Source organism: Podarcis gaigeae, assembly GCF_964106915.1.
Source record: "Podarcis gaigeae genome assembly, chromosome: Z".
In the NCBI taxonomy this organism is placed as follows: domain Eukaryota; kingdom Metazoa; phylum Chordata; class Lepidosauria; order Squamata; family Lacertidae; genus Podarcis; species Podarcis gaigeae.
Genome location: NC_139691.1, coordinates 22,354,451 through 22,376,614, shown reverse-complemented (window position 1 = coordinate 22,376,614; position 22,164 = coordinate 22,354,451). Strand labels below are relative to the sequence as shown.

Here is a 22,164-nt window from a genome sequence, read left to right as displayed (position 1 = left end):
GTTACAGGAACTGGTAGTGAACGAAGTGGGGGGGAAACTTCCAGATGCTTAGCGGAGTTAGCAATGAAAAGGTCACGTTCGTTAATGTTCCAAAACCTTCCCAAAGAAAGTCAGCACCTGTCAACAGATTAAAGCATCACACTTACATCCAATCAGAACAGCTGTTGCCATGGTTGCCACAGTATTTGGTGCATCATTCAGGTTCAGAACATTTCCAGACATCTGGTTGAGGTTGTCTACTGCATATTTAAACATGAAGGGAACGACTATATTCATAGCCTAAAAAGCACAAAACATAGCAATTATGCAAGATGTACTAAAATGTTTATTTATAAAGTATAAATATTTCCCCTGAATTAGCTGCAATTATGGTATTTTGCTATTAACTACTTAGAAGGACAGCTCTACAGATTTCAGGGGTATGGGCACTGCAATAAGAGATCTGCAACCCCAATGCAGAAAAGCTACCTTCCCACTGGCTTGTTATAAAAATCAGTTTTCATCTCAACTAAACAGTTCATTGAGAATGTGCTTCAGTTCATTTGGGGGGCTCATTAAAGTGATGGCAAGACTGGGAAACAGAAAGCAGCAAGGCTCAGCATATATTTATAGGGCCATTAAGCTATGAAGAGTTATCAGAGGCAGTTCAGAGCATTTCAGCTGGAAATATTTATAGAGTACGATGCAATTGCCCATCTTGACAGGATAACATTGGGCAGGCTGGACAGAAATCCAAGCACTTCTGTCCCCAACCTCAGCAGTACATAAATGAGATTCATTCAAGAAAATTGCACACAAGGAGGATCTAGATGCTTTCATTATAGAAGATGTGGCTAAAGTTGAGTTATCTGAGCAGTTTTATCTGCAAAGCTGTCACAGTGCGCATACGGAACACCTTAGTGCATTATTGTGTAATGTCATAGTGTGATGAGCAATGTCTTATTTCTGCTGCAGCTAAAGGTACAAGCTGACAAATGCTTGCAGCTTATTAAAAACATCACCCATGGTGGCTCTATCCAAATTTGAATCAAGCAATTTGTTGGCTCCATCATGCAAAAGAATGAAAATTACTATGCCTCTCTACCTAACTCGCACCCAAATTCTTGCTTGCAGTTGCAGGAACATGGCTGCATCTGACTGAATTTTGACTATGGCTGACACTATTTCTTGAACTATTAATACTATGAACTGCAAAAGTCAACTACTACAAGGCTAGAAAATGGTCTTCCTTAAGATCACAGTTCCTCTTCTATTATATTTTGACGCCTATTCCTCAGTCATTATATTGTGCACAAGGATACACCACTTGCTTGAATGATTTGTGTGGGTTTATCAATACCAACAGTTTATAAACTGTTTTTTTTACCAATGACTTATTTTGCTCAATACCAAATCCTATATTCCAGGTTGGTTTGCTTTCAACGAACAGCAAAAGAGGAAGACAAGATGGACTGCCGGAAGAATGGCATTGCAAAGTTCTGGAGCCATAATTGAAAAGGGTCTAAACATAGTAAATATTAATCTAACGTCAGAAAAGAATGGAACATGGAGCATAGCTTCCTTAGTAGATCTCACTGCTTCTAAAGACAGGGTTATTGTCCTCTTTTCTTTCTACTCCTCCTCACCCCTGAAAACGGCATCCCATCTGCTTCACTGCTTTGCAACCATTTGGCATGAATCAGGTGTCCCACTCCACTGCTGCCTGAAGTCTAGCTCTGCCTTTAGGCACTAACCTAAATCAGAATTATGCAAACCCCTGAAGAATTCACAGACTTGAGATTCCATGACTGCAAATCACAGTCAATAGGGAACAAACAAAACTGGTTGTTATGGCTGGAAAATAATTTCACAGATACAAAGCTCCAAAGAATTGAGGGTGTGTTAAATAGATTTTAAAGCTTTAAGGAAAGACACTGCTCTGGAATGTTAATTTCAAAATATGCCCTTCAGATAAACAAAAACACAAGTTGACCAACTCCCTTTGGTGTTACTTGCCTGGAAACTCAATTTTCATCCATCCTTTTAGTTTTAATAACCACAATGCTACTCCATCTGTGTTACATTGTGATGACCATCATTTAGAGGACATAACACAGCTTTTCCTAGGGGAGCCTATTCAGTAGAAATGAAATTTATTCTAATGCAGATTGGCTTGATTTGCTGCAGATTCCCTTGAAGTCCCTCTGCAGCCATTCTACTTTTCAAAAGCAGGCTACACAGTATGATTTGAGCTACACTTGGAATAGCTGAAGTTCTATTTCTAAAGCTAAGAGGCTGTAGCCTCCTTCAAACCTCTATCTCAACCTGCAATTAAATTAATTGGCACCACTCTACGGCTTTGCAAGAGAATTTCTCCACCCTCCAATATAGCCCTAAGTATTTAAGTGAAGTTTAAAAATGGTCTCTCTCAATCCCAGAGGGTAAAAACATGAATCAGAACAAGGCAGCATGTTATTAAATCTCATTCACAACCAGTTTTGTGTTCTCATCATCTTCTCCCCACCAGTCCTGTTCAAAACAAAATTGCTAGTTCCACCATCTCTTACCCTCAGAGTGAAAGATTAGATCAGACTTCCACAACCTGGTGCCCTCCAGATGTTTTGGAATACAACTCCCCAGCCAGCATAGAGAGAGCATCAGGTTAGGGAAGGCTGAATTAGATACTAAAATAAGTCATGGCTAGAATTCCGAGCCATGCTTTGCCAAAAAGTCCTTGAATGTACCCAGTGAGATTTTTTTAAAATGCTATTTCTTCTTCAAACAGCAATTCTTGACTGCTGCCCAGACCATAATAGAAATTGCTTTAGAAACACCCCTGCGTTTCCAAAGCAGTTTGGGAGAAAACATGTTGTTATTCAAGAAATAAAAGATTAAGGCCTCCTCAAGCAAGCAAAAGCAATGATGTTCTTTGGACATCAGCTGATACTTATATATGGAGACTATCAAGTTTTCTAGAATGAATCCTAATGCTCCTATACTGGACCCTAAACAGATACAGAATGCTGTAGTTAGTTTTTAGTGCAGATCTTAGAGCTAAAGAAACAAATTATGACATAAATTATACATCTAGATAAATAACAGATGAAAAATGAACCTAAACTCTATCCCTCTGAGGTACTTTCCCTCTGAGGTACTATCCCTCTGAGGTACTATCCCTCTGAGTGCTTTCATTTCTGGACCACATGAATAAAAATGCAAAATGGCTCACATTCTTCTCATTGCTTACTTGTGGGTAAGCAGTTGCATGGTAATGGCTGTTACATTATTAAAATGTCAAATACTGTTTCTTAGGTACTGCTCTGAAGTGAGTACACACATGCAGGTGAAGCATTGAGTCTTTCTGACACTTGTGATATCTTAAGAGCTATGATGCGTTATAAAGGTGTCCAGCAGAAGCCTCCATCAGCATATAGCTCTCCTGCAGAAAGTTGTACTTGAGCAACAATTTACATATGACTCTTGAGTCCCATCCTCAATCATTGTTTGCTATGGGGTACAGGAAAACTAGGGAGTCCTTTGTATAAGCACCTAGATTGTTAGGTGAAAATAAATCACTTGAGTAACAATTTGCGTATAACACTTGATTTTTAGGTATTTCCTGTTCATTCCAGCACAATAGATGCACCCACATTTGTTTTATCCAACATGGCCTCTCTTTCATTTTGGTCTTCACTTAAAACACGTTGGTATCAATTCAACAAATACCTAGCATGCGTGGAGACCCAAGGTTTTTAAACCCATTTTTCCAGCAGAATGTTTAAACCTCAAGGAAAGTTTAACATTTGCTTTGCTAGTATGTAGGATCCAGGGGAAGAAGCAGATGGAGCAAACAAATTTTGCAAATCTAGCTGTATACAAGCATTGGTACATTTGTCTGGGACCTGATGCACTGATGCTATGAAGCAAACCTGGCCTGTCTTACTGGTACAATGAAGGTGTAATGTTCCCAACCCTTAATGGATTAGGCTGCAGGACTGCCAGCTCCCTCTACTCTATACATATGGATCCCATTGTCCATGATCAAGGCAAAGGCAAACAGGGACTTGCTGTTAACTAGGGCTAGGAAGTATAAGGACATTACAAGGCTTGGTGTAGGGAGAAGAGAAATAAGAAGCTGGAATACATGAACCCAGAGGACTACTTCTGCACCAGCTGTGGCAACATAAGAGACTACTCTGAGCTCCTTAAAGGATGGGGCAGGTTGAAAGTGTAACTGTGCAAATGCAAGTACAGTGGTACCTCGAGTTACAAACGCCTCAGGTTACAAACGCTGCTAACCTGGAAGTTACCTCGAGTTGAGAACTTTGCCCCAGGATGAGAACGGAAATTGTGTGCCGGAGGCACAGCGGTAGGAAGAGGCCCCATTAGCAACAACACGCCTCTAGTTAAGAACAGTTTCAGGTTAAGAACGGACCTCCAGAACGAATTAAGTTCGTAACTAGAGTTACCACTTTACCAGGAGCAGGGCATGTCTACGACATGTTGTAGTACAAATTGCTGTTAGATCACAGTATGCTGTTAGATACTACTAAAGACAGCTAGATGGGTGGGAAGTAGGAGATAAGCAGAGTTGTGTTTTTTTATTGGAATCTAGTCCTAATAGAGTGTGGGGAGGTGTGGGGGGAGAAGCTAGTAGACCCCAATGGTTCATATGGCTGATATCACATTGACATATCCCTTGTTGCTTAGACAGGTAAGAGATACTCACAAAGCAGGTGGATCATCCATTTTAAGTTCCCATGGCTTTACACATGCATGTTTTGCACAGCCAGTTCCCCTTCTGAATGTACAATATTAACAGTCAGCAGCAACATAGAGACTGTGAAAGATATGCCTGATTCATAAGTAATGGATGTTCAGCCCAAGAGTAAAAGGCCAAAAGTGACTGCAAATGTGACAGGAGGTGACAGCAGTTCATCAAACCCACAAGTTTAATCCAGCTGCTATGGATACATACAGCTTGATCCACAACTCAGTTAAAATGAAGGGCTTAAGCCAATTTAGACTACCAGTGTCATCTCTGCTTAATTCCAAGTGCTGCAGTCTTAACTATACTGTGAATTAGGCTGTCACTATAAGAATAAGAATAAAGTTGCACCAGGCAAAAAAGAAAAGAAAGAAACCCTCTTGCACCTAGCAAGCTGGAGCATCAGGGCGCTATGTCCTGGCTTGTCCACTGATCTGCTGCAGGTCAATGACTCACAGAAGATGGCTATCATTGACCATGAGTTGAAAATGCTAAGCACTGACATTGGTGTTCCACAGAAGACCAGAGGTGTTTGAATGGCAGCCTCTGAGAGAAAAACTACACCATTTCTGGTGAGGGCATCCAAAAGAATCACGTATTAATGGTGTAGGCTTTGCAGTTAGGAGCTCCCTTCTGTCTGTGATAGAATCACTGATGGAGGGCTCAGAATGCTTGCTTTCCCTCCACCTCTCAACTACCTCTGGTTCGCTAACATCTAGAGCATCTATGCTCCAACTATGTGCTCTGGCATACAAACCACGGACCAGTTCTATGAGAAACTAGGCAGGATGTCAGGAGACAGCCTGGAGACAACAGAGTTGGGTAGAGTATCCATTGCAGTTATCAGAGGAGGCATGACCGCTGAGGGGCACAGACAGAAGAAATGCCATGGTGCATCTGCAGCAGCACAATTAGACGCCTTCATCTGCCCCAGCTGCAACAAAACATGCCTCTCCTGTATCAATCTCTACAGCCTTCTAACAGCTTGACTTTACCCCCAAAGGTACACTCCTCTGTCTGCTGAGACAGGCGGGTGCCAACAACTATGGATACATAGACATTGATCCATAACTCAGCTAAAATGAAGGGCTTAAACCAATTTAGACTACCAGTGTCATCTCTGCTTTCCAAGTGTTACCTATACTGTGAATTGGGCTGTCACTATTGTCAGGAATCAGAATAGAATTTTGGGGACATGACAGTTTATAGATAAATGTCTAAAATTGTACCTCTTGGGGACTTCCCGACAACCACAACACATCCATTTTTATATATGGCAAATGTCATGGTAGAACTGTGGAAATCTCATTACCGAACACCCACACAAAGCATACACCACCTGCCCATCCCTTTCCCCCTGCCATTATATCCGTGGCTGTTGCTACTCCAATGAAGTTTTTATTCCTTGTTCAAAAGCACTGTATACTGGTATTTAAGCACATAGTAATATTTTAATTAAAAAGGCTTAGTGGATAGTCCCTAAATCCTTATCCTGATGAAATAGATCCCCACATCCTCCTAGCCCTAAGGAAAAGCAGCCCACTCCAATCCTAGCAGCACACACTCTGATGAAGGGGATTTCTTTTTCAAGATGGAAGTTCTGCACACCAGCACTGGAGCACATGGTGATCTTTTAATTTTTTAAAAAATGAAGAATAAAATGGTATGTCTCCCCCCCATCCCATTTTAGAGAAGCCTCTTTACTACAGAAGTGATAAGGGCCCTCTCCAAGTAGTCTGCGGTGGGTGTGTACAATTGAGTAGGTAAAAAAAAAAGGGGGGGGGAGGAGGTCTGATTATACAAACTTGCCAATCATGTAAAAACCAATCCCAAGAAAATTGTGCTACATCAGTTCATGCTGAAAAGTCCTGTCCTTTTATTGCAATAGAAACCCTTAAAAATTGTTTTAAATCAGCATGTTCTAAGGAACAGGTCAGTTGGGGGGAAAGAAACAGGAATGCAGCAATGTGGAAGGAACATTGCTTGAATTCTCAGAAGCAGATGTTCTATACAATATTAACCACACATCAATCTGCAACAAGATCCAATTTAATTCCAAATTTGTTTGTTGAATTTGCCAGGACCAAGCTGGATGGTATGTCTGAATAATATGAGTATTTATATTATTCTAGCAATGTATTTGGTATTACAGCAATCAATCCCTGTTCAGCCATGAAACCCACTGGGTGACCTTCGGCCAGTCACAGTCTCTCAGCCCTAACCTACTTCATAGGGTTCTTGTGAGGATATAAGGGGGAGGAAGAGAACTATGTACGCCACCTTGAGCTCCTTGGAGAAATTAATGCAATAACTGAAACATTTCTTGTATGCCAATAAGCACTATTCAGTAGAATGAACACACTTTGCAAAAGGTTTACAGTCTATGTAAGAGGCAAAAGGATAGTGGGAAAGAGTGGGAAGATGGTGCGAAGGAATTATTATTTGGCACTTTTGGAATATGGTCCTCCACAAGGATCCCATCTTGTCACCTGTGCCATTTAATATTTTCATGAAACCACTGAGAGAGTCCAGAGTTTGCTCTGGATGCTTATGTCAGGTCTAGACAGTTGTGCCAGTTACACTTGTTTCTAGAAAGACCATGATGACACATGCCTTAGTTCAAACTTCACTGGATTATTGCTTTTCCTGTCAGTTTCTAAATACAATTCAAAAGTGATGACTATTACTTTTAAAGCCCTAAACAACTTAGACCTAGGAATGTCTAATGGACTATCTCCTACAACTGTTTTTATTGTTGTAACTGTTATAACCCATGCTGGGAACTTTGGCTGAAGGGCAGATGTAATAGTGATAGTAATAGTAGTAATAGTAGTAATAGTAGTAATAGTAATAGTAATAATGAACCTGCCTGTTCATTATGAGTTACTAAAGAGGCTTTTCTGCATAGTCTGTTAGAAGGTGGTAGGAACAGGAGTGAGAGCCCTTTTTTGTGACCATGCCTGTGCTATGGACCTCCCTACCTAGAAAGGCTCACCTTGCCTCCTCTCCAATGGTTTTCTGCTGCCTTTCAAAAACTTTCCTTTTTCAGTGGGTTTGGCTCTGTGGAAGTCATTTTGTTGAACCACCGGTTTTTTATTTTATTGCTGTACCATATTAGCTTACCATATTCTTTTGTTGAGATGTTACTTATTTTGTTGTGAGCTGCCTTGAGCAGATTTGTGCAAATGGAAAGGCAAAACTATCAAGCTTTTAAATAAAATAATAATATTTTTTTAAAATTTTACTGGGCTAGAAGGGGCCCTTTTTGCATGAGCCAAAGTGCTCTTTGAATCTTAGCCAAAATATCTGAAGAAGAGCCACACAAAACTAGCCTTGAAGGCAGGCAGCTATCATGCTAAACATACTGAGAACAAAAATGCTGCCTGCTCCACTCCTGTTCAGCTAAAATAAAATTGAAACAAGTGTGTCTTACAAGTGCTCTCTTTTAATCATCTCTGTGTCTCCTCCTTGCAGCCTCCTCCCTTCTTTCCTAGCAAAGCAAACCTGCTGAATGTAGATAAGAGGGTGCTTGATTCAACCTGGTTTAGACTGAAGGTTATTTTTCACTAACATAGGCTTTCCTCCCTGTGACAGGGAATTTAACACAACTACAAATCCATTTCTGCATCTTGAATCAAAGCTGCCCCATGTACAATCTTGAGCCACTGGATTTGAATGCAAAGTTGTAACTGGTGGGCTCATAAGTAGTCCCTTAGGCAAAAAAATCTGAATATGAAGAGGGGGAGAAAATGCCTGCTCTTAATTCTTGCAGGACAGCCACTGAATACAACTGTTCCCTCAAAATGTAGATCACCATATATCTACATTTTATTCTGGCATATTTTATTTATTTCTATATTTCCACTGGCAAAGGGGTTATGGTAGAGTGAACCGACATTTGTCCTATGGAACATTACAATAAGATTTACTAAATACCACCAAGATTAATATGCAATCCTGAAATCTAGCTTCAATGTCAGTTAGTGATAGCCAGTGTGAAGGAAAGCTCTATAGCAAAAGATGGTCTTCAATAGATGTCAAAAATGCCAACAAAAAGATCTATCTGAAGACTGCTTTCACTTGGAAAACACAGATGATATCAACATATCAACTGATTTGTTCAGAATACACCAATATGCAGAGAAGTTACATATTCACTGTGCCACCATAAACTCATGCAAATGGGGGATTGTAATTGCCCAGGGAAGCGATGACTTTCAGTTCCAGGTGAACAGCTTACCATAAAGAAGCAGTCCCTACATGTCCATCCAGTTAAATAACTCCAAAAAGGCCACAGAATTACACACATCCTTGCACCAGGTGCTACCCCTGCCTTGATCAACAATGATCCCAGTTGAGGCCAACCGTAGTTCACTAAACTGCAGTGAAGGCAGGCAAAGTTTGTGCACCAGAATGCAGAAGCAGGAGGGATGGAGCATCCAGTCTTGCTTTACAATGGTAAGGCATCTGTAAGTGTAACATGAGCTCAAGCCTTCAACATCTTCATCAGAAGTATTTAGCCCATTAATGGAAAAGTACTGCAGGCACTCAAGGCCTGTCACAAAGACTGTGATGAGATGTCAGAAAATGCTACCTTTTTAGGATACAGAGGCCGAGACATTTAAGAGTTATTTAAAACATTTTTAAAATTGCTCACAAAATCCAAATGAACTGATTTAAGCCAGTCTTTCTTTCTTTCCCGGTTTCTGCACTTATTGTAAAGGCTTTGCACCCTGTTTCAAATTGATGAAAAAGCTCTTACCTTTGCACCTGCTAAAAATCCTAGTGATATGGCAACTCTGGCACGTAGGTCAGGTCTATCTTTGGGCCACACGTAGGAAAGCATTGCTTTGATTATTTTTCCACCTTGTAATTCTTTCATCTGAAGAGAGAAAACATTATGTTGCAGAAGACAAATCAAATGATGGTTGCAAAATCTCAACCCAGAAATATACTTCCCTTCTTCAAATGGATATTCAGAATAGCCGGGAATTCTTTCAAGGGGTCTACAGGAATGTCACACTTAAGACCAAGAAAATTGTTCTAGATGGCTTAATAGTGTGCAAAATGTCACCACTCCTTTTTAGCAGAATGGCTCTGAAGTTGGGTAATCATGCATTATGAGGCTGTTTAACAGCCAACTGAAGCGCTATAGTATAGCTTCTGTGTTATTCCATATTTTAAAGCTCAAACCAATCAATCACAGCTCATTTCTTATTTTATGAGCCTTTCTAAAGCCAGGTAAATTTGAAAGATAGCCAAGATTTTTTTTATGTTCAAGTATAAAAGCCAAAAACAACTTTCTATTTGTATTCCCAAGCTAATGCTATACGTCATAAAATTGTGCATCATTTCAAACCCTTGCTATATATATTCCTTCACCATAAAATCATAATCCTACAGCAAGAATGAGAAGTAGGGATCAGTACAGATGTAACACTAGCTGCCCAGTAACCAGGCTTTAGTGATCATGCTGCAAGATCATATGCTACTCCCTCATATTGCACATAAAGTAGGGGGCATTCAAAAACTAACTTAGAATCTAGGATTAATCCTGGGTTCTGAAAGCTAGTATTCAAATGCTCCAGGTTTGTATGAACAAAAAAATATTATTTAGACATTAAAATCAAGCATCAGAAACAATTTGGGAGATGAGAATCAGGCATCAGTGGTGTAGCTAGCCGCTTGGGTGCCAGGTGCAGCGCACACATCCTGCAGCCGGGGGCAGGGCAAGCTGCGTGGAGCCTCTCCGTTGTCTCCCCCTCTGTCTCCCCCTCAGCCGTAGGGTGGCTGAGGGAGAGGCGGAGGGCAGACATAAGTCCCATGCTGCTGTTCGAGGCAGCAGGAGCCTGCAGGCACCCGAGCCACCACATCACTCCCAGGAGAGACGTGTGGCTCAGGCACACTGCAGGCCCCACGGTAAGTGCCAGCCCCCGCCAGTGTGGCGGCCAGTGCCAGCCACATTTCGTTACGTTTCTTGACAGAACTAAAAAGTTTCATGAGCCCAATTTTTTTTTTAAAAAAAAATAAGTCCTATTTTTGTCACACCCCCCCCCCCTCAGAGATGACACCTGGGGTGGCCTGCACTCTCCGCATCCCCCTTCCTCTGCCACTGTCAGGCATGTAACCTAATCCTGATCTCTTAATCAATGTTACTGGCCAGCTAGCATTATAGAATCATAGAATTGTAGAGTTAGAATGGTCTTCAAGGGACATGTAGTCCGACCATCTGCACTACAAATGTCCCAGCTAAATAATCCCTGACAGAATACAGCTGGACTGGTCCAAAGACAGCAATTAAAAGCCAAACTATCCCGATGAACCTCTGGGCAGGTTATGTCTGTACTACTACCAAATCATAGCTAGAAACCACAATCAGATTTCCAAACTGAACCTTGGATTTACTATAGTTGTGCAGAGGCAACCTTCACCAAAGCAAAAAGAGATGGAGAACACCTGGGTGAGAATTCAGGCAGAAGAGAAGCACACAAGCCTATGGAGGGCTCCCCAGTGGGCGACGTTATACCTACATCAAGCTAGTGATGGGATGATCATAGCTAGCAAAAACATCTGATCAGCCATGCCCCACTTGCATTATTCTCTCTTCATTTCAGTAAAAAATTAGGGCAATGTTGGATGTTGCACTCGTGCTTCTTTTGTGTGCTATCTGCTTTTTTGGTTGAACTGGGTATCACATGGTTTCAAAGTGGAATGCTTAGGAATATGTGATTTTTGAGTGTGTAAATGTATTTGTATGTATTCTGTCAGTGATTTCTTTCTTCAATATCAAGGGGGGAATCTTACTTTTGATATAATACTGCCAAGTTGCATTCAAGACTGTGACATTATTAAAGTAAATGAATAAAATGCATATATAGAAGCAAAAAAGAATTCAGATTCCTTTTCTGTTGCTGTTTTCTCCCATAACCCACCCTGTCCCCACCAAGTGTTAAGATACACTTAAAATTGTTGACAATCTAAAGTATTTGAGAGCAGAGCCCGTTATAAGTACCTTTCACACATCCTTCAGAGGGTACATATTCTCTGTTGACAACTTATAAGCCTCAAGTTGGTAAAAATAATTTTCTGCTTATCCCCTCACTCTAAAGAGAAGAGCAATAGCATACACAGAAATCCTTCCCTTTTAGGTAGACACAGCGTCACATTTTAAAGCAGGGAGAAGAGATGTTTGAGCACCATTAATGGTTTGGAAGGAAATGGAAACATCCAGTTAATACGACAGCTACTTGTTCAAATTAGATATTGCTACTGGCTCATCACAGAGGAATGCTGTTTGAAAGAACCAGGAGGAAACAATAGTGACAACCCAAGGAATTGAACCTGACTGGTTACAAAGCAACAGAAAACACAGAAAGCAGTTGCAAAGCAGCAAGTGGATCGCCATGAACTATTAAAAAGGGCAAAGGGAAGATCAAGGAAAAGAAGGTGCAAAAAAATTATTTACAGCAAAGGTCCAGATTAACTAATCAGAATACAGAAGCAGAAATAAATTAAATGCAAGTGTAAAAACAGTTAAAAGATACATGAATCTGTTACAAGTGGCTTCCACACAAAACAACCTTTTAACCAGAGTTATGCTTTATTTCATGCATTCTTGTGTCCAAATTGTGGCTTCACATCATGGTTTGTTGCCAGGTAACAAACTATTGTTAGGCTGCTGGGCTAAGTTTGGATGTTCAAGCAAATCACACTATACCTAAAGAAACCATAGCTTAACATTACATAAGGACCAGACCAGTTAGCTGCCTGGAAGGTATACTGTCAAGCAAAAATAAATATTACAAATAAAAAAAATAACCCCATGTCCCTGAGGACCAGGAGTGCTCTGATATAGCTGAGGATGCAAGGAAAGTGGAAGAGGCAACACTCTCTCTATTTCTCACTTTCCCATGAGGAATGTTGATGTTTACATAGTCAAAATGGCACGACCCACCCAGCAGAGGGTGGAACCATCACATTTTTGGAAAAGGGTCTGAAGCACCCCATCATAGAATTATGGAACTGTAGATTTGGAAGGGACCACAAGGGTCATCTAGTCCAACCTCCTGCAATGCAGGAATCTTTTGCCCAATGTGGGCCTCAAACCCACAACCCTGAGATTAAAAGTTTCATGCTCTACTGACTAAGCTTAAAATTATTTATGGTAAGAGTGGTTTAGCAAATAAACTTGATGGAACATTTTGAGAAACTGCCAGAAGTTTTCTGTTTTCCAACAAAAGTTAAAAGGTGTGCTATAATGTGGAGTTATACAGAAACAAATGGGCTGAGCAATATTTACCCCTTCCTTTGGATCTGAATGGAGTCCTCCACCTGCATGTCCATGCCAGCATGTTCTTTTATCAGTCTGAGACCACCCTTGAAGATTCTGTGTGAGGAAGAATACACTGAACAATGACTTCAACCATTTTTTTAAAAATCATGATGAAACAGATTGCAGACTAACTGTTCAATGAGTTCAACTAGTAACTTAAGTTGAGCTTTATTTAGCGTCTATTGCATCAAAGAGGCTTGGCTGGTGAAGCACATGACAACCCAGGAGAACAGGGTATTAGAACTACCCTAAACATATTTGCTTATAGCTGCTTTATATATTAAGTATTTCCCTTGTAGAAAACATTTCCATTTTGCAGCAAGCATGAAAACTGTTTGCAGATTGGGGTGGGGGCCACAATTATTTCTAGGCAAATTTCTGGGGCCATACACCAGTGACAGGAGGAGCCAGAGGAAAAGTGAGCAGAGAAACAAATCTAAATTTCTCCTTTGTACAGTAGCCTAGTTTCTTCACACACATGACCTATCTACCCTCCATCAAGACAAGTAACAAGCATTATCAAATACAAGGGCATTATCAAAGTTCAAGGACACATTGCAGTCATGCCCCCACCCCAAAAAAATCAAGAAGGGAATATGAAGCATAGTTGGTGCAATGTGTGTGTGTGTGTGTGTGTGTGTGTGTGGCGCTAAGGAGGGAGGTGGCCTGGAGAGTGTGCCAAGGATCAAACAGAAAGGGATGGAGGGCTGTATTTTGCCCCCCCTTGTCCTGAGATTTCCCACCATTGTAGTACATCAACACATAAAGCAATTACTCGCATGTATTTTATTTGAACACCCATGAGGTGTTTAACCTCAAGGCTGCTTACAAATGTTTCAGATTTTAAGTAGTATAATTAAAAACAGAGGAAAGGAATAGTAATAATCCAAACAGCACCTAAAATATAAATATAATAAAAGCCCTATGAAATAATACAGGAATTATTCTGAGCAGCAGCAGCATTCTTCAGAGAACCAAGTATCCTCTGAAAGAAATACCCTGAACTCCATTTGGTGAAAATTAATACTATAGTTTTATTGCTATTGACCAAAGACCACTGCAGCTTTCCAAAGAAAATAAATTTCAGAACTACAAACTCTAAAAATGTATCATAACTGAAGCTTGATGAACTAGTATCACAGAGTTTTTTACTCCAGGTCTTCCATTTTCAAGTAAAGAGAGAAATGCTACATTTAGAATCTCCTTTTTCAAGGTGCAACTAGGCTTTAAACAAAATGCTTAACATCTCTATTATGCCAGAACAGCAAGAGCAATTTGGCAAGCATCGTAACAACCATGTAAAGCACTTATACAGACCTTAAGAAATGCTTACAAGTGCTCTAGAAAACATTAATTCACAGCATTTCATTGCAGAAAACATCATTGATTCTGCTTTGAAGAAGGGACCTAGGTGGTTATAGTGAAAGAAACACTATAAAGGAAAATATAGCAACGTGTCTTGAATAAATATTCAGTCAGAGATCCCAGGCCACATAATATGTGGATATATCAAACCTAGGCTGAGTTAATGCTTTTTGAAAGCTTTAAATATGCATTTCACTATTTGCACTTCTTTAAAACCACTCCCAACTGTAATTCTTGGGATTGGGGGTGGGGTGGGAAATACACCTCAAATTCTAAAATCCATGTTCTATGGTCCAATTTGGGCTGCAAATCTGTGTTCCAGGGTATTTGTTCCATGTAGGTACTGTAAACACTTGATAGTAGTAGTAATATTATTAGAAGGCTTTATTATTTATTGAATTTATATACTGTCATTTTGCCAAGGCACTCTAGGTGCTTTGCAATTCTACAATTTACAACTTTCCCACTCACTCTGAAGCAAGCCCAAACACACACAAACAACTCCCTCTCCCAGCCTGCCTCTTTCCTTCTCACAGGGCAGAATGGTGTGTCCCCCTGAGAGAGGAGAGGACAGTCTCAATGGCACAGCCCTGATGGTGTCTCATGGTGTTTAGCAGCAGTATGAAAATGCCAGGATCATGTAGAAACAGAAGAAACATTCGTAGATTTAAAAATGCTCAGAAAATGAGCATCCCTATAATGTAGCTATGAGACCCCAATATTAAAGGCTACCAGTAGGTTTAGATAAGTAGCTATCATTTACAACATGCTATTTCTTCCATCATTTCATTTTAAAAGGATTTTTGGTTGTTTTTTACTTTGTGAAGTAGGTAAAATGAAGCATTAGATTGTAACTCCTCTATATATTATTTCATGTGGAAGCAAGACACAAGACCAAACATTACTCCATTTGTTTTAGTCGACAGCTCAGGCTTGAAGGACAATATGACAAAGTGGAGGTATGTAAATGCATTTCAGAACAAACTGAATTTTGACCACAGAAATACATTAGAATTTTAATCATATGTTTCTTCTCTGAATAATCAATGTAAAAAAGAAAGAGAATGAGAGCAAGAAATGCTCATTGGTTTGCTTCACCTTTAGTAGAGCTTGCCTGGCAAGCCTCTTTATGAGCCACCACAATCTCTCTCAAAACTATCTTCATCCAATCCCTGCATGTAGGGAAGAAGGTTATGCTTCCAACTATTTGCTCATGTGATCTTGACTAATGAAAGTAGACAGAACAGGAGTTACTTGTGCTGACAGCGAGTGACAGTGGCCTGCGTTAAGAATACTTTGAGATCATTGTTTATGGGCAGCCCGGTGTTGTTCCACATTTGGAAAATATCTAGTTGCCATAAAAGTTTGTGCCACTGGACATTTATACAAGATGTGGAAAGAGATGCAGAGCTGTCCACATTTCTCAGAATTTTTCATTGTTTTGTGTATAGAGCCTAAGCAATTTGATGGTGCTTGTCATCTTGCATGGGGAATTTCAAATTCTGTTCCACTTATTTGTTTCCTGGGTCAGTGTCCTGGGCAAACACATAAAAAGGAACACTAGTGGTGGGCATAGTTAGTATCAGTTGATAGATTTTGGAAAGAAAGCCTTTTGGATTTAAGGAAAGTTCAGGGTAGTTTGGGAACTGCTAGACTCTCTAAAGCTTAGGTATAATATGTACTCTCAGCTTGGGGTAGAATCATAGAATTGCAGAGTTGGAAATGACCCAAAAGATTCATTTGGTTCAACACCCTGCAAAACAGGCATCATCCAATCATGGTGGTGCTATTTGGGCAACAGTCCTCTGCCCACCTGTGATACCCAGCAACTGGTATTCAGAAGCATACTGCCTCTGACAGTGGAGGTAGAACATAGTTCTTGTGGCTAGTAGCCACTGATAGCCTTGTCCTCCATGAATTTGTCTAATTCTTTTTTAAAGCTATCCACTTGGTGGCCATAACTGCCTCCTGTTGGTTTGTATTCCATAGTTTTAACTATGTGCTGTATGAAGTACTTCCTTTTATCTGTTATGAATCTTCCAACATTCAGCTTCATTGGATGTCCACGAATGCTAGTGTCATGAAAGAGGGAGAAAAGCTTTCCTTTATCCAGTTTCTCTGTGAGATGCATAATTTTATAAACTTCTGTCATGTCACTTCTAATCTGTTTTTTCTCTAAACCATAAAGACCCAAATGCTGCAACCCTTCCTCATAGGGTGTTGTTCAATTTCCTTGATCATGTTTGTTGCCCTTTATTGAGCCTTTTCCATCTCTATGGTATCCTTTTTGAGGTGAGACGAAAAGAACTATACACTGTATTCCAGATAGGGTAGCACCATAGATATGCATAATTGTATTATTGACTGTATAATATATTGGGATCATGTACAATAAAGGTAAAGGTAAAGGTACCCCTGCCCGTATGGGCCAGTCATGTCCGACTCTAGAGTTGTGCGCCCATCTCACTTAAGAGGCCGGGGGCCAGCGCTGTCCGGAGACACTTCCGGGTCACGTGGCCAGCGTGACGAAGCTGCTCTGGCGAGCCGGCACCAGCGCAGCACACGGAAACGCCGTTTACCTTCCCGCTATAAAGCGGTACCTATTTATCTACTTGCACTTAAGGGTGCTTTTGAACTGCTAGGAGGGCAGGAGCTGGGACCGAAGGACGGGAGCTCACCCCGCCGCGGGGATTCGAACCGCCGACTATGCGATCGGCAAGCCCTAGGCACTGAGGTTTTACCCACAATGCCACCTGTGTCCCAATATCATGTACAATATACTAGCATAAATAATGAACTAGACAAGGACCAATAAAATTGGTACTCAATCCAGATAAAGACAAAAGTACTGCTGCTGGGTGGTTTGTCTAGTTGAAACTGCACTTCCCCTGAAGCTTGTGGATGTTTATAAAATCCAATTACATTTCTGGACGCCCATATGGCCTCTATGGCATATAGTAAGCTTTCACCAGTTAGGACTCTTACGTAAATTGCAGCCCTTCCTAGACAGAAACAGGTTAGCCAGTTACTCAAACTCTGGTAATGCTCCAGGTTAGACTACTGTAATTTACACTACATGGGACTGCCTTTGAAGACTATTTGAAATTTCAGTTACTTCAAAATACAGTGGTACCTTGGTTTGCATACATTTTGGATTACAAACACATCAAACCCAGAAGTGCGTGTCCTGGTTTGCAACCTTTTGTTTTGGATTACAACCCTTTTTTTATTATTACGAACAAATTTTTTGGGGAGGCCTCATTGGCGAAAGCATGCCTTGGGTTACAACCTGTTTTGGTTTACAAACAGACCTCTGGAGTGGATTATGGTTGTAAACCAAGGCTGTGACAGTGAGTGGGAACATGCCTTGCCGAAATTCCTCCATAAATCCTAGCCTATTTCCAATCACAAATGGAAGGGCTAGTGCAGGGGTCAGCAAACTTTTTCAGCAAGGGGCTGGTCCACTGTCCCTCAGACCTTGTGGGGGGCGGACTATATTTTCTTTGAGGGGGGATGAATGAATTCCTATGCCCCACAAAAAATGCAGAGGTGCATTTTAAATAAAAGCACACATTCTACTCATGTAAAAACACCAGGCAGGCCCCACAAATAACCCAGAGATGCGTTTTAAATAAAAGGACACATTCTACTTATGTAAAAACACACTGGTTCCCAGACCGTCTGTAGGCCGGATTTAGAAGGCAATTGGGCCGGATCTGGCCCCCAGGCCTTGGTTTGCCTACTCATGGGCTAGTGGTATGAGACCTGGATAACTGAAGGATTGCCCATTTCAACATTAGCCTGCCCATTTACATGAGTTATGCTCAGAAGCTCTTATTTGGTTGTCTCAGCTGCCTGAGGTGAGATGGGTGGAGGCAGGGACTTCTCAGTTGTGGTGCCTGTTTAACGAATATTTTCCCCAGTGAATACTTTTTGGCACCTATTATTAATATAATGTTCATGGTGCATGTGCAGAATGAAAGAAGAACAGTCCCTAACCAGCGAATAGGATTCTTCTTCTTAAGTTATAAGATAAAAGTTATGCAGATTAAGCAAAATGTATGGCATACATCAGAAAATGGTCTAGGCAGGTTGGTTTTTTTTCTTCACTAACAGAAGAGCTCAATCCTACCTTTGCAGCATCCAATAGTTGTCTTGAATAGGATCTCCCTGAACTTTGCCATGGGAGTTGATTTAATATTGGTGGAATCTGAAAAGGATAAAAGAGACTCTGGTACATAAGAGCACAAAGTCGATGAACAGATAATACTCCAAGCATTTCATGTGTACATCCTAGCACACTTAAAGACCATTTGCTTCTGGAAAGGAACAAAAGAATATATGAAGACTACTGACTGGGGAGCAGGTGTAAAATAAAATGCGTCTAACTATTTAAAATACTAAATGGCAATGAACCTTCCCCTTCTTTCACTTGTATTTCCACCAGGCTTGTGTTCTTTTGTGTTCTGGAAGGCCAAGTTTCTTCCAACTTAATCTTTCCTTCCCCATATACCATGTGAATTTAATTTTTTTAAATAACTCATTTCTTCAGAGCATATTTTCATGCTCTTGTACTTGCTATGATCTATATACAAAACCCAGGCTAGGGATTTTGACTCCCAGGTCTGGTTTGCGCATCTCATTAAACCACAGTGCATATAAACCACAAGAGGGGAGAGAGCTCTTTCACTTGGGTCCTGCTCGTGGCTTCCCACTGGGGCATCTGGTTGTCCACCGTGAGAACAGATGCTGGACAATGGCTATGTCCTATTTGCACGGTCAGAGGCAGCAATATTTCTGAATACCAGTTGCTAGAAACTGCAGGAGAGGTAAGACCTGTTTGTGGGTTTCTCATAATGGGCATCTGCTTAGCCTCTTCGAAAACAGGATGCTGGACTAGATGAGTCTTTGCTTTGATTCAGCAAACACTTACCTTCTTGTGTGCTGACAGGTGTTCACTCCTTCCCCACTACTGCTGCTAGGGAAAAAGCCATGGTCTGGCTTGTCATGTAGTCCAAACCCAGGCTAATAATTTGTGTTCTCCAAACAAACCATAAATAGTAAGCCAAGAGCAAACCTTGGCTTCTACTTGACCAGTCAGACAACATCTTGTCCCCCAGCAGCAGCATGCTGCTCTTTCATGCTCTGGTTAATGTGGTATGTGAACAAGGACATAGAGGACTTGTCTCAAGGTAGTTCCTCGCCAGTTCTTTAAAAAGGCTAGCAGGTAAGACCCTAAGAAAAACCAACTACCGTATATTGATCTCTCCCTGATGAAGGGTAGAAAAACACCTGAAGTGAAGGCCCAAGACAGGTGTTGATCATCATGTGAGCTGCGCACAGGTGGTCTGAAGCGAGCGAGCGAGCTACCACCATTCCTGTGGAGCCTCCTTTTATTGAGACAAATATGCAAGCTAAGCAAATACATTTTTGGGCTGTGACCTTTACACATCTTCCGTCCCGAAATTGTGGGGTGGTACGAAGCTATTTTGGCACCTGTTCCACAGCGTCATTTTCTCCTTGCACAATGTATGACGAATGGAGACAAAAGGTCTCAGGGAAAAACTTACAGACAGGACACCGCTGACTCTGAGACCACAAAAGGTCAGACATAGGGGACGATGTTCTAGACAGCCATGACTTGTCTGAGGGGGAGTTTTCCCTGCACCCCAGGGTCACGCGTGCAGGCAGATTGTGGCTGCCTGCTGGTGGGGAAGTGTGCTCCTTCCGGACCCCACTCCCCACTCCGCGATATCCCTACAACACCCAAGAGGAAAAAACAAACAAGTGCCATCCCCTTTATATTACTGGAAATAACAATATAAAAATGTATAATAGTCATAAGAACATTGCTTTTGTTCTTTTAATTATATCTGGGGGTTTTCCAATCAAACACACTGAATTTCCACTCCCTCTGAATTTTCTTTGTTTCTTGGGTGTTTGTGCTCAAACTTTGGGTTATCAACAAATATATGGATTTTCTGCTGAACAGCATGGATTACACTGTTAGCAGATCTCCTTGTTACCTCACTGTAGGGCCGTTGTTCATTATCCTTGACTAGTAAATACCCCTCTTACATCCTTATTTTACACACATTTCCTGGCAAGTCCCATCAATCCTCGTGGTAGTTTCTAATGTGCAATGGGTTTAGGGTCAGGGGGTGGTAGCCAGTTGCGTACTTGTCATATTAACCTCATATAACCCAGGGATTCTCAAACTGACCTTAACCTATGACTGCGGGCATGATCACAGAACAATCATTTTTCATATATATCATATTCCACATAAGATGACATGTTGTTAACCATGCTGCTGTCTGCATTTCAGAACCCTGATCCAGTTCACATTTTTCAGATGATGCAACTGTGTCAAATATGTTCTAGCAGAAAAGCTATGGTGTGTAATGTGTCCTTTCTTTATTTCTTTTACTGTGGCTCATAACTCTATTGTAAGAGATATTTACATTGCTTAAAGACAGTATTATTTTGACAAACCCAGGCTACTTTGCTCCCTAGTCTATTATCCTCAAAGAGCATACAAACTGAAGACAAACCAGACAAAACTTTTAAAATACAGTGGTACCTCAATTTTCCAACGTTATCTATTCTGGAGTTCTGAGTTCTGAAACATTTGAAAACCAAAAACTCAAAATGGAAGCCTCAAAATGAAAAACTCAATATGGAAGCCGTGTTTCATGTTCAACTTCCGAGGCACGTTCAAAAACGGAAGCATTTATTCCTGGGTTTATGGTGTCCGAAAACTGAAATGTTTGTCAATGGAAACGCTCGAAAACCGAGGTACCACTGTATTTTAAGCCTGAATGTCTGCAACATGAAAGTTAAACAGGGCTGGAAAGCACTTAAATTTGTATTTAATTGTGTATTGGTTGAATATATGAGAATAACTTACTACGTATTTCCCCCCACACTTGTCAAAAGCACTGAAGAATCCTTCTATACAAGCACTAAATGTAAATGAAGTGGTTCTAATGTATATGATCTACTAATATGGGACCTATACTCCAAAGGTCTCAGACACTGTACTGTGTGTGCCTGTTGTGACTGAATTTATTTATTATGATAAGCTTGCCAACGAAGTTCTGCCAAAGTGATCCCAAAGTGTACACTGTCTGACCATGCTATTACTTTTTGTGGAAATGTTCCTGGAAACAATGAAGGACAGACTGCATAATATATGCTCCTGCTATGCCTCTGATCTACTTTCAATTCCTTGAACGTGGCAATATTTAATATGACAGTAAACACACAGATGATGAAAATTGTATTTACCGTATTTTTCGCTCCATAGGGTGCACTGGACCATAGGGCGCACCTAGTTTTTAGGGGGGGAAATCAAGAAAATTGATGTGGGGATCCGTTTTGCAGCACAAGGCTAGGGTTAGGGGGGCTGAAGCGATGGAGCCCCAGACCAACCAGACATCTTCCTTCCAAATCGGGTTGACAAAACCAAGCGCTGCTTTGCAAGCGACACAATGTATGTCTGCACTGATCTTTTTGCCGTCTTAAGTCGCGTTTGTGTGTGAAAATCATCCCCAGTGCAGGTGGGATAACAGCAGCCAGAATTTGGGGCTGCAAAGAGGAAGGAAACAGACCATGTGGGGAGCGGGATTTAAATCCACACTCACACACTTAACCCCCCCCCCCTCTGTAAACGCTGCTAATAAAATCCCCTTAGTATTGCAGTGGGTTGGACTAGATG

General features: G+C 41.0%; 1 protein-coding gene across 1 annotated transcript in view; it reads right to left on the bottom strand.

Annotated features, from left to right (window-relative positions):
- Window positions 1-22,164, bottom strand: part of ABCB7 (ATP binding cassette subfamily B member 7) — a 50,995-nt gene that overhangs the window by 19,618 nt on the left and 9,213 nt on the right. Inside the window, exons 2-5 of the mRNA XM_083722178.1 lie at window positions 18,577-18,654; window positions 13,047-13,133; window positions 9,510-9,629; window positions 147-279 (exon numbers count right to left, since the gene is read on the bottom strand). Of these exons, the coding sequence (XP_083578304.1) occupies window positions 147-279; window positions 9,510-9,629; window positions 13,047-13,133; window positions 18,577-18,654 (418 nt within the window). The remainder of the gene's footprint in view (window positions 1-146; window positions 280-9,509; window positions 9,630-13,046; window positions 13,134-18,576; window positions 18,655-22,164) is intronic.